Source organism: Petaurus breviceps, unplaced genomic scaffold (genome assembly GCF_028583685.1).
Source record: "Petaurus breviceps papuanus isolate PSGF00001 unplaced genomic scaffold, PetGlider_PUasm1.0 689, whole genome shotgun sequence".
In the NCBI taxonomy this organism is placed as follows: Eukaryota; Metazoa; Chordata; class Mammalia; order Diprotodontia; family Petauridae; genus Petaurus; species Petaurus breviceps.
Genome location: NW_027186458.1, coordinates 6,673,645 through 6,685,506, shown reverse-complemented (window position 1 = coordinate 6,685,506; position 11,862 = coordinate 6,673,645). Strand labels below are relative to the sequence as shown.

General features: G+C 47.6%; 1 protein-coding gene across 1 annotated transcript in view; it reads left to right on the top strand.

Moving 5' to 3' along the window:
- The first annotated feature begins 2,788 nt into the window (after window positions 1-2,788).
- Window positions 2,789-11,862, top strand: part of SYNPO2 (synaptopodin 2) — a 196,690-nt gene continuing 187,616 nt past the window's right edge. The window contains 2 exon segments of the mRNA XM_069104900.1: window positions 2,789-3,008; window positions 3,011-3,135. Coding sequence (XP_068961001.1) covers window positions 2,894-3,008; window positions 3,011-3,135 — 240 coding nt within the window. The 5' untranslated portion in view covers window positions 2,789-2,893.

The window sequence follows — 11,862 nt, the reverse complement described above, 5'->3', positions numbered from 1 at the left end:
AAGAGTGACTGAGACATCAAATGGCCCTTCTGCCCGCTGCCTGGGCCATTGTGTGTACACCGCAGACTCTGGGCCATGTTTCAGACTCCCCTCTCCACTGTGAGGCTATTCACCAGTGAGCCTGCTGATTCCCTCTATGAGGAGAAAGGGGACTTGAGGCCATCTTCCAAAGATCAAAAGGGAGGAAAGTGAAACACTTCTTTGAGTTTCAAATACCTTAAACCATAGAGTGGCCATGGCTGCGGAGACTAGACGATGTACAGCCCCTCCCTGGCACATTCTCTGCACCCTGGGGGCGAAGGGTGGGGTCTTTCCTTCCTGCTTGTGGGATTCCAAATGTTCCATAGCTGTTGTAAATACAGAAAAATGCTTCTTTTTCCACCTCTTCATATTAGTTCATAATATACTGCCTTGGTGTGGTCAGAAGACGGATAAACTTGGAGTAGCAGTAATCTGAGTTGCAATCCCTGCTCCATGCCTTCCCAAGCTGTATGACCCTGAGCAAGTCATTTGAGTCTCAGTTTATCCCTCTACAACTTTCCTTAACTTCTTCATAGCTTGGAATGTGAATTGTTATTACCATTATTACTTCCCTGAGAGAACTGCTAATAGGATTAGAGATTCAGACTCACCTTGGAGGTTTTGAGAAAGGCCCAAATTGAAGCAAGCAGCAGGGGTGGGGAGGGGGGAAGAGGGAGGGAGGGAGAGACAGAGAGAAAGAGAGGGAGGGAGGGAGAGAGACAAAGAGAGACAGAGAGAGAGAGGGAGAGAGACAGAGAGAGAAACAGAGACAGTGAGACAGAGACAGAGAGGGAGAGAGAGAGAGAGAGAAGGCGGCATATTCCAGGCAAGGCAAACTACCACCACCATCTTGACCATCACCTCCCCTCAGACCTGGCTGGAAGGAGTTCTGTACACTGAACCCAATAGCCTTGGGAATACCCATATCCTCCAACCAGACCTTCTTCCAGCCCAATGCCTGCAGCCACCAGTGAGGGGAGAAATCATGGTGGGGAAGGGCCTACCTTCCCATTCCTAACAGTGATAACTGCTGACCAGCTGCTTCCAGCAGGCGGACAAGCACTATAGCCATGAGATTGTCATCATCTGCCAGAGAACCAGCCTTCAGCCATCATTAAGGGAAACAGCCTCTGTGGGGAATGGGCCAGCCCCTTCCATCAATTACCAACCAACTGCCACTCCCAGGGCAGGGACATCAACCTTGCTGACACATCAGAGGCACCCTGAAGGCAGACAGGAGGCTGTTTCTCCAGGCAAGTCAAGCCTTCACCACCTCAACCACTGTCTCCCCTCAGACCCTGAACCCAAGGGTCCTCAGTGATCCTCTTGGGAAGCAGCCTCTGGGAGGATGCATCCTGGCCATTGCTCCTACAGGGGCTGCATCTGCACCTACAGAAGACCCAGAAAAGAAAGTTCTTACCACCAGAGACCTTGGCACTGACCAATGGTTCAACATCAGGAACTGCTATGATTTTATCAGTGGAAATGCCATGAAAGAAGAGGTACCACCATCAGTTTTGCTGCCCTCTAGGAACCAGGAGACTTCCACCTGATTAGCAGCTGAAGCCTTCCTTGTGTGATGTCTCCCTCCCTGGAAATGTGAGCTCCTCAACAGCAGGGCCTTTCTGACTTTTCTCTTTGTATCTCTAGTTTATGGCACAGTATCCCGCAGACAGTAAACATTTAATAAAAGCTTTATGTTCACTCATTCATCTCACCCCTCTTCCTTGTACAGAAACAGTACAGGAACTGGATAAGGAGTGACTTACCCAAGGTCTCACGCACACAGTAAATGGTAACGGCAATATTTGAATCCAGGTCTCCTCTCTCTCAACCTAATTCTTTTCTCTGGGCACCTGCTCATTTGCAAGGCAATCCTGGCTCCATGGAGACGCCAGCTGCTCCTAGCACTACTTCTTGCCCCTGTAGGACCCTCCATCTAGAGCCAGAGTGACCTCAAAGATCAGGCAGTCCAACTCCCTCATTCTACATATGAGAAAACTGAGGTCTGGGGAAGCTAGGTGACATGCTCAAGGACACACGTCAAGCGGGAGATTTGAGCTCAGGATTTCTGACTCCAAAGTCGGTGTTCTTTATGCTGCCTCCCCCTCTCGACACTTAGCGTCGCGGCTGAAGAACAAGCACAAACGCTGCCCTTTGTGCCCAGCTTGTGCCGAGCATGCTTTAAGTGTACAGAAAGTCCTTTCTGCGCCGGCGTATTGAATGGGAATGGAAGCTCCTGGGTTTAGGCGCTAGGTGACAGTTCCGTTACAAAGTCTTTCCCCCTCAGACGAAGAGAGCCCAGGGACTCTGACCGCCTCGGTCTTTCTTCCTCCCTCCCGCCCTTCTCTGTCTCTCCTTCTCTTTTTGGTCCTTTCCATTTTGTCTCTCCTCTCTCCCCGCCCCTCACCTTTTTGTGTCTCTGACGCTCGTCTAGCGCGCGCTCTCTTTCTCTCCCTCTCCCTCTCCCTCTCCCTCTCCCTCTCCCTCTGTCTCTCTGTCTCTCTCTGTCTCTCTCTGCCTCTGTGTCTCTGTCTCTCTCTCTCTGTGTCTCTGTCTCTCTCTCTCTCTGTCTCTCTCTGTCTCTCTCTCTGTCTCTCTGTCTCTGTCTCTCTCTCTCTGTCTCTGTCTCTGTGTCTCTGTCTCTCTCTCTCTGTGTCTCTATGTCTCTCTTTCTCTCTCTGTCTCTGTCTCTCCCTCTCTGCCTCTCTCTCTGTCTCCCCCCCCCCGTCTCTCTGTCTCTGTCTCCTCTCCCCCTCCCCTCTTCCCCCTCCCCTTCTCTCTCTCATAAACATATTCATGAGCTCCAGCAGAGAGGGCGGTACTCTAGGAGGGACTGAGAGAGAGGGAGGGAGAGGAGGGAGGGCGCTCCATGCCTTCCTGCGCAGCTGATCCCTCTTTGGCAGCCGCCCCGAAGCCGAGGCCAGCGCACATCTCCAGAGGCACCCACCGGGACTGGTACCTCTTGCCCCCAGCTCTTCATGCTGGTTGCCCCCCGAGTGGAGCACCATGGGCACGGGGGACTTTCTCTGCATCTCCATGAGCGGAGGGGCTCCCTGGGGCTTCCGCCTGCAGGGCGGCAAGGAGCAGAAGCAGCCTCTCCAAGTGGCCAAGGTAGGCACGGGAGCCCTGACTCCGGGTAGAGAAGGAGGTGCCCGCCCACACAGCCACTGGAGTCTTTCGAGGGGTAGATTCAGAGCTGGTGGTGCTGCTGGACTGGGCTGGGCTGCTCCTATCTTCAGCGCCCGTGTTTGCTTGAGACGGAGGCAGGATAGGACGCGTAGATAGGGACAGATGCACCCATACATGGGTGCGTGTTGCGCTTAAGCGACATTTGAGATCAGTGCGTTTCCCCACCTGAGACGGGGAAAGGCTGACTGGAGGCATCTCCCACTGAGCACCTTGGGAGAGTTTAGGACGCCGAGGTTCAGTCGCTCAGTTCTGCTGAAGAGGGACAAGGACCAGAACCATCTTGGTCCTGGAAAGAGAAAAGGCTTTGCTGTAAGACATAAGCCATTGGCTGGATGACCCGGGCTCCCTTGGGAAATGCCTGAAGTGGCACCCATCCTTCAGCAGTCAGCCGTGGGCCAGTTTGGGGCAGGGGTGTAAAGAGTGCCAGGGACAAGATGTCACAATGCTTGAGTCACAGTGTCCTAAGGCTGATAGGCATAGAATCCATTAGCAAACAGGCTGTTTGTTTTATTCTGCAGGGTGGAACTGCACTGATTTATGGGCCATCCTGTATGTAGAGGGGATCAAATTGTTGTAAGGAAGATAATAAGTAACAAAGTTAAATTCAAGAATTTCATTTTCAGCTTTTCAAATGTGCTCTGTTCACTCCTTAGATTAGAAGGTAGCCTAGGAGAGTTTATTCATGCCCAAGTTAATGTGGCCTTGCTTTTGGGTAACTGGGTTTTAGCTATGCCAAGATAATTAAGCGTGAACTTTTGTTTAAAATGGGTTTAAAGGGTTCAAAATGTAGACAGTCATTTTACTATAGGAAAGAACAGTCTTCCTTATGCTTTCTTATTGTCATTTTAATTTAATTTAATTTTTTACCACCATCAGTATAGGATTTTCGAGCTTCATCGAGCAGAGAGTGCTCTAAGCTTGGTAATTATCTCCTCCCTCCCTGCCTTCCCCCTTCCCCCCACCTTTACCCTGTAAAAACTGGCAGCAAGAAGAAAGTACAACTTTGGTGTACTCCCATGGCTTAAGAAATACTGGGGGAATTCTGCCACCTAGTGGAAACTTTAAGCTAACATCTAACATCAGCAAGACCTCCAGGAAAATTTAACATTTTTGTTTGAATACCCTTATTGGAAAAAAAAGTTTGATCTGTACCTCCAATATGTGCACATCTACTTATTTATAAACTATGTACACATGCTGCTGTACTAGTATGTATGTTCATTATCTGAATGTGTACATTATATGATTATGTATACATTACACATACAAAATGAACCTTTATAATAACATCAAGATGAAATAATGCTCGATCCTAGAGCCCATGGGGAGTCATTTATTGAGTTACTGGGGAGTTTACTGAGTTTCATGAGGGATGGTCACTTCACGGCTGTGTGGAATATGGATTCTAGAGAAGAGAGACCAGACAGGCAGAACCATGAGGAGACAGTTACATGTTGGTCAGGAGGGGGCCATAAAGCCCTGTACTGGGCTGGTGGAGAAGGAGACAGCTGTGAGAAACCTTGAGGATATAGGATGGTAATACTCGGGGAGAGATTGGATTGTGGGCTCAGGCAAGTTGAGGTCAAGAATGAGTGATGCCCTTGAAGAGTCTGGAAGAGGCTTGGGGTGGGGGGTGGGTCTGGGGGGGAGATAATGTAATGAGAGCTGTGATGCCTTTCATCCATGCCTGATTATTCTGTGTGACTCACTCAGCCCCACCAAAAATGAAAAATTTGGAGTGGGGGAATTGTGTTAATCTCTGGCTACTGCCTGCCCAGGAGCTCCTGCCAGAACCCTGAGGTGATCTGGGAAGGCAGGATGTGGGAGATGGTGGAGGGATTTTAGCTGCTCAGCTGTCGGTACAGCTTCTTTTTTTTTGTTATATTTCAGCTATTTAAGTGCGTCTGATACCTAGAACAGAGGCAGACATGTCAAGTACTAGCCCAAGAAAGGAGGCCTGCTGGGGTGCGGTGGGCAACATTGTTGGGGAAAGGTGGAAGATAATAGTGAAATTGGGGGTGGAAAAGTGAGGTTGTATTGGAGATGAGTCCCACCCACCTCAAAGCTCTTGTGGCAGGGCTGGAGTGTTTCCCGACTTCCCACCTTCCATCTGATTACCCATTAGACCATGCCACAGCTGCCCACTGTGGGTAGAGGGCCCCACTTTGGAGCCCATTCATCTAGATTGACAATGAGAACCAGAGCTGAAAGGCCTCACAGATCAGTGAGTTCAGGTGTTCCATATTACAAAAGAGGAAACAGGAGTCCGAAGAGGTAAAAGGAATTAGCCAAGGTCACACAAGGTGGCAAGTGGCAAGCTGGGATTCAGACCTCGAGATAATGACTAGAAATGCAGTGTTTGATCCCCTAGACAATATGGCCTCTGCCACTTATTTTCCTTTTCCAGTGAATGACACCCAATGACAAAAGGTACAGAGTAAGTACTGGTGACCAGAGGTTGCTGTCACAAAACTGGTCTTGCAGGATGGGTCGCTCAGGTGCCCTATCTTGTCTCTGCCAGGTGAGGTCACTAGTGACCCTCAGCTGCCAATATCCAGTGATTGGTGGGTTCGGAGACAGCGTGAGGACTGTCACTCACTGCAGAGTTGTCCAAACATGGCACCAGGCATGCTGGTTAAACAGAAGAGGTAGGGGAAGGGGAGGTATGCTCAGAGGGAAGTGAATAATTACTGACATCAAGTAAGAAATCACGCCTGTGGCCACAAACATCCAGAGCACACCATTGCCTGCTTGGCTGTTCCTGACGCTTGCCTCGAGCCTGCAGTCAGCCTGTGTCTATTAGTATAATTTATTCTTTTTTTTTTTTTTTAAGCAATCGGGGTTAAGTAACTTGCTCAAGGTTACACGGCCAGTTATTTCTGGGTGTGGTGCTGAGTATCTGAGCCCGGATTTGATCCAGGTCATCCCGACACTGGAGCCGGTACTCTTACTCGCTGAGCCACCTGGCCGCCCCTTGTATAACTTATTCTTAATTGGTAGATTGGAAACTGAGGAGACTCAGGCATTCCAGTTATTGGAGAAGACTAACATACCTCTGCTTGCCATCTGTTTTTATATTTCTAATTTATCATTCCCTTCAGCTTCTTAAACTTGACTCTCACATTTAGTATTTTCTAAGAATTTTTCTTATTTAACTCTTTTAGGAACTTACAGACACAAGCATTTCGCTATACACAGTGTGACTGTATATATAAGATTGTACATTAAATCGTGGGTCTTCCTGACCTATTGCCTGCTTTTTATTTTTAAAAAGGATAGAATAAATTCAGCATATTCCTTCCGAGATTCCCCTACTTATATATGCTTTTTCTGGACCTTTTATGTGTTCTCTGGGTATTTTTGAAAATACTTCAGTGGCCTTCCTTCTTTTCCTTCCTCCTTCCTCCCTTTTCCTTCTCCTCCTCCTCCTTCTTCCTTCACTACCACTCTATGGCCTGGATCAGAGCTCTGCTATGTCCTCCTTAGCATGATGGGCAATAAGTAAGCCACAAACCACTTTTGACCCAGGCAACAACTTTTCTTTCTGTCTTGTCTAAGGCTTCAGCCTGTTCTTTGTCCTAGCCTGCTTTGGGCATCTGGTGAAGCCTGTGCAGCCCTTCTCAGAGTCATGGTTTTAAACACTAAACTAAAACACAGACTCACAAAGGAAGCCAATTACATTGAAACACAGTTATACAAATATTTTCTAAGGGACGAGTTAATGGACCCCAGATCAAGAACCCTGGAACGACTTATTAGAAGTAACTTATTAGGACCAAGTCCCATCCAGTGTGGACTTTATCCAAGTTGGGGAAGGACCAAGGGCTCCATGCAGCATTCAGTAAATCACAGTTTCCTGCCATGTGCTGGACACTGAACTAGGCACTGTGTGTACAAGGACAGTGGGTGGAATAGTCCTTACTCAAAAGGAGCTGCTGCTCTGACAAGGACTTCACCATTACAGACGTGTGAGCTTGGGGTGGGGCTTCTGAGCTTGGCTCAAAGCCTTGCCAAATGTACCATCATCCAGCATCACGCATCACAGAGGTCAGTGGCTTCTGAAGAACAGCTCAGGCGATGCTGGAGAGTAGCAGGGGACAAGCCCCTCATTCTGTTTCTGTTCTGGGATCCCAGCAGGCCTTGATACAGGCCAGTGGAAGAGGAGACATTTGACCCAGAAATTCTCATTGGGAGCATTAAAACCACACATAGGGGTCTGAAGCAGGCAGTTGTAGGGTTCCCCCCTTCTTCTAATTTCTGAGAAGAATGTTAATCTACAAAAAGTGAACCAGCCAAGAAAGACTTGTCTTCTGCCCCTTAGTCTGGGTCCCACTCATGAGGACATGAAGCCTCCCCATGAATTCTGTTCTGGTGACATCTTGGAGCCTAGTCCTGTGGAGAGGTGCTCAGGCAAACACCCCACTCATCTGGGAGCCTCAAGGAGCTGCTGCCAAATCCCCTCTTTTGAGGGTCACCGGTCTCTGATATTAATGTCCACAGAACTTCTCGGGGAGCTCAGGGTCTGTTTAAGAAACCCTTGGGTTTAGTTTTCCAGAGTACACTGCAAGAGGCCACCTCAGCCCTGCCCCCTGCCCCCTGCCCCAGCAGGTCGTCTCTGACTTCCAGGGACTCTGGTGCCTTTTAGGGGCTTTTCAGGCAGTCGAAGGTGAGACAAACGACCGCTGAGGCACAGACATAACTCAGGGTGGTCAGACCCAGGGTCATAAGAGAATAGGATGGCAGATGTGGAACTGGGCAGGCCCTTGCAGGCCACTGAACGGGGTCAGGAGACAGGACTTGGCAGCTCTGACTCCGACTAGGCCCTCTAACTTTGGGGACTGCTTTGGACTTTCGGTGAATTTCGCCAGGCACGGCCGTGGCCGGGGCTTCGTCTTGTGGGCACACATCCTCGCCAAGGCTGGACAGCACTTTCACTGGAAAGCTCTCTTCGGAAGGATTTCTACCGGAACAAAAGAGCTTTCTCTGTGCAGGATCTGGCTCTCGGTCTTCCTACAAACGCCTGGGATCATTCTGAGTCTGCGGCGCTTGGGGGTCCGTGGCGGCGGGCGCTGTGTGCGAAGGCATTTCACAGCCTGAAAACGTTTTTCCTTCTCCCTACAACACACAGGTTCCAGCCAGTTTACTTCTCGCACCATTTATACAGTGAATATAATTCAAGCCGTTTCTCTCCCTCCCCACCAACCTTCCAAACTTCCTCCAAAGACAAACCAAGTGTTTATTCTTAAACACAGAGATGTTTGACAGCATGATCTCTGAAGTCTGTCTCAGCTCCAGAGCTATGATCCCATAACCCATCCCCTCCACTTAAAAAATAAAAGATTGGGGGCGGCTAGGTGGCAGTGAATAGAACACCGGCCCTGGAGTCAGGAGGACCTGAGTTCAAATCCGACCGTGTGACCTTGGGCAAATCACTTAACCCCAATTGCCTTGCCCTCCCCCTCAAAAAAAAAAAAAAAAAGCAAAAGAAAAGATTGAGTGATGGGTTTGTTCACACAATGTTCATCTCCCATAATACTATCACGATTAAAGTCTCCTTCATAATATACAAAAATCCTCAATCAAAATTGGAATCAAAAGGAATTCTCCTGTTTAACAGCACACCCGATTAATTGAAATTTCATTGAAAACTGTTTTCAATAAGCATTTGTTGATACATTGATAAATCCATGAAAAGAAATTCCTTTTTACCTCTGCTAGGTGCAATGTACCTTGTTGGGTGTAAAGACAACAATGAAAAACTTTCCTCATCTATAAAATGAGAACATAGGACATGATCAGCCTCTTCTAAGGACCCTTCCTAATGAAAATCGCAGTCTGACCCGAGATCCTGCCCTCCAGGCGCTTACCTTCTCAAGGGCTCGGACAGATAGAACACCATCCCAGACAAGTATAGACAAAGGAATCTCCGGAGGGAGTGGCTGCTAATAATAGCTGGTGGGGGATCAGGCCAGGCTTACTGTAGGAGGCGAGACCTGAGCTGTCTTTGAGGGCAGCCAGGAATTCTGGGAGGCCCAGGAGATTAATTACAACCCTTCTTTTCAGGCGGCACATTCTGAACAAATATATTACTTCCCTAAAGTTATTTGTCCCAAAGGATTTCATTAGGTAGATTGGGGACTTAGCATCATCTGCCAGCAACCTAAGAGTCTGAAATAGAGTCCGATCAGGGATGCAGCTATTCCCGAGGGGAGGAAGAAAAACAAGAAGGCAAAAACAAACAAAAGGGAAAACAGCTGGGAGTGTTTTTAGGAAATGATCCACCTTTCCTATCACCCCAAGGATGGCATGAACTTCAGAGTAGACACACTTTGGGGAAAGAGATGCCTGATTGTGTGTGTGTGTGTGTGTGTGTGTGTGTGTGTGTGTGTGTGTGAGTGTGTGTGAGAGTGAGTGTGTGTTAGTGTGAATGTGTGGACTTCATGTGGAACTTTTAAGCACTTTCTGAAACCAGGCTTCTGTTTTCAAACAAAACCATGCTAGCTGCATGTGTGTATATTCATGTGTGCATGCATGGATTTGCAAGTGTGCTCTGGGACCCATGTGACACAGTGAAAAGGAAATATTGGTTCTAGAGTACGTGGGTTTGAGTCTTGCCTCTGGCACTCAGACCCCAGGCCTCAGTTTCCTCATCTCTAAAATGAAGGGGGTTGGTCCAGATGATTTCTGAGGTCCATCCCAGCTTGAGACCTATGGCCCTATAATCCAAGCTCTCCACCTTTTAAAAAAGACTTGGGGGATGCCTCTTTTTTTTTTGGTTTTATAACAGTCATCTTCTGATCTATGGCCACACTTAAATTAAAACTAAATTGGTGAATTAAAAAATCAAAAGAACAAAGATAGTTCATCAAAACTGATCAAAGGAATGACCCTGGCAATAGACCCTTCATCCTGCTCCTAGAGACTCCCCATATATCTTCACAGGGGAAGAGATTGTGTCTCATTGTCCCTTCTTTGGGACTAAGCTTTCTTATTTTGATTAATCTGGACTGGGGGCTTTTCAATGTCATTTCCATTCCAATTATTGTCATCATCGTGTGTGCCTGGTCCAGCATCCTGCACTCTGCTTCTGTTCATATGAGCCTTTCCATGTTTCTTTAATTTCTTCCTATTTATTATTTCCTAAGGAATGAAAATACTCCATCAATTCATACACCAGAATGTGTTCCAGAAAAATCTATTTAGTTAGTTAGAGAGAAGGGGGGGGGGGAGGAGAGACAGAGACAGACAGAGACACAGAGAGAGAGACAGAGAGAGAGGGAAAGGGAGAGACAGAGAGGGAGAGGGAGAGACAGAAAGAGAGAGAGAGAGAGAAACAGAGAGAAGATACAAATAGATAATCAAAGCGGTGCAGACCTGGGGGAGCTCCCATTTCCAATAGGGCAGGGTTACTGAGAAGGCTTCTGCTCCATATAAGATGGAAAGCTGCAGGGGCTTTGAAGCAGTAACAAGGCAGACAGATTCTCTTTTTGCTGTTCTGGGATCTGGGTGCTCAGAGCCCAGAGGTCAGAGGTCATTGCCTCCTCTTCTTAGGGAAGGGCCAAATCTAGGGCAGGCAGAGCCCTGTCCTCCAGCATTGGGCTCACACACTCTGGTTGCTTTCTCTTTTTTCCTCCTTGTTTCAGCATTTTGAGTCCTGACTCCTTAGAACCGATGGCCCCAGAGCTGCTCCAGGACCTATTCTTTTGCATCAGTTTTCTCTGGGAACCTTTTGTGAAAGGTCATGCTTGGTCAGGCCTGTCCTTCCAGGAAGAACATTGATAAGCTGCAGTAGTACATTAAGAGGACAGCGACCAGCACAGTGAACCATCTCAAGTTCATTCGGTGGGAGGAGCATTGGAGGATCTGGGGGTGCTTAACTTGGCAAAAAGAAGCCTTAAGGATGGGAGATTTTCCAGTTCTGAAATTGTAGGGTTCTGTGCTTCTTTCCCATCAGCCCCCACAAATTCTCCATGGAAAACATACCCAAAGTACCCTTTTCCAGATCTTTCGATATTTAGTGAATATCAGTGCAAATAGTCAAGCTGGCTGGTTGTTATCCCTCAGTCACCAATTATCTGTTCATATTTATCCTTATAGATACATAAATATGTATTATACTTATTCTTTTTATATTTATATATATCTTTTCATTTTATATTTATACAGAGAGACTGTATGGTAGAGTAGATAGAGAGCTCACATGCAAAATCAGACACCTGGGTTCAAGTTCTACTTGTTGGCTGTGTGATCCTGTCTCCTTTTAGAGGCCCGGGAAACTCTCCAAGACTCTAGTTTACAGAGATTCTGACCTGCATTGGTAGAGGGAGTTTACTCACCTGGGAGTTCTTTTTACCAATGAAATCATATGTTCAGTGCTTATGTACATATCTATCTATATATATGTCCATCCATCCATCCATCCATCCATCCATCCATCCATCTACCCATCCACCCATCCATCCATCCATCCACCCATCCATCCATCCATTCATCCCTTCCTCCCGCCATCTATCTATCTATCTATCTATCTATCTATCTATCTATCTATCTATCTATCTATCATCCATCAATCCATCCACCCATCCATCCACCCACCCATCCCTCCATCCATCCATCCATCCATCCATCCATCCATCCATCCATCCATCC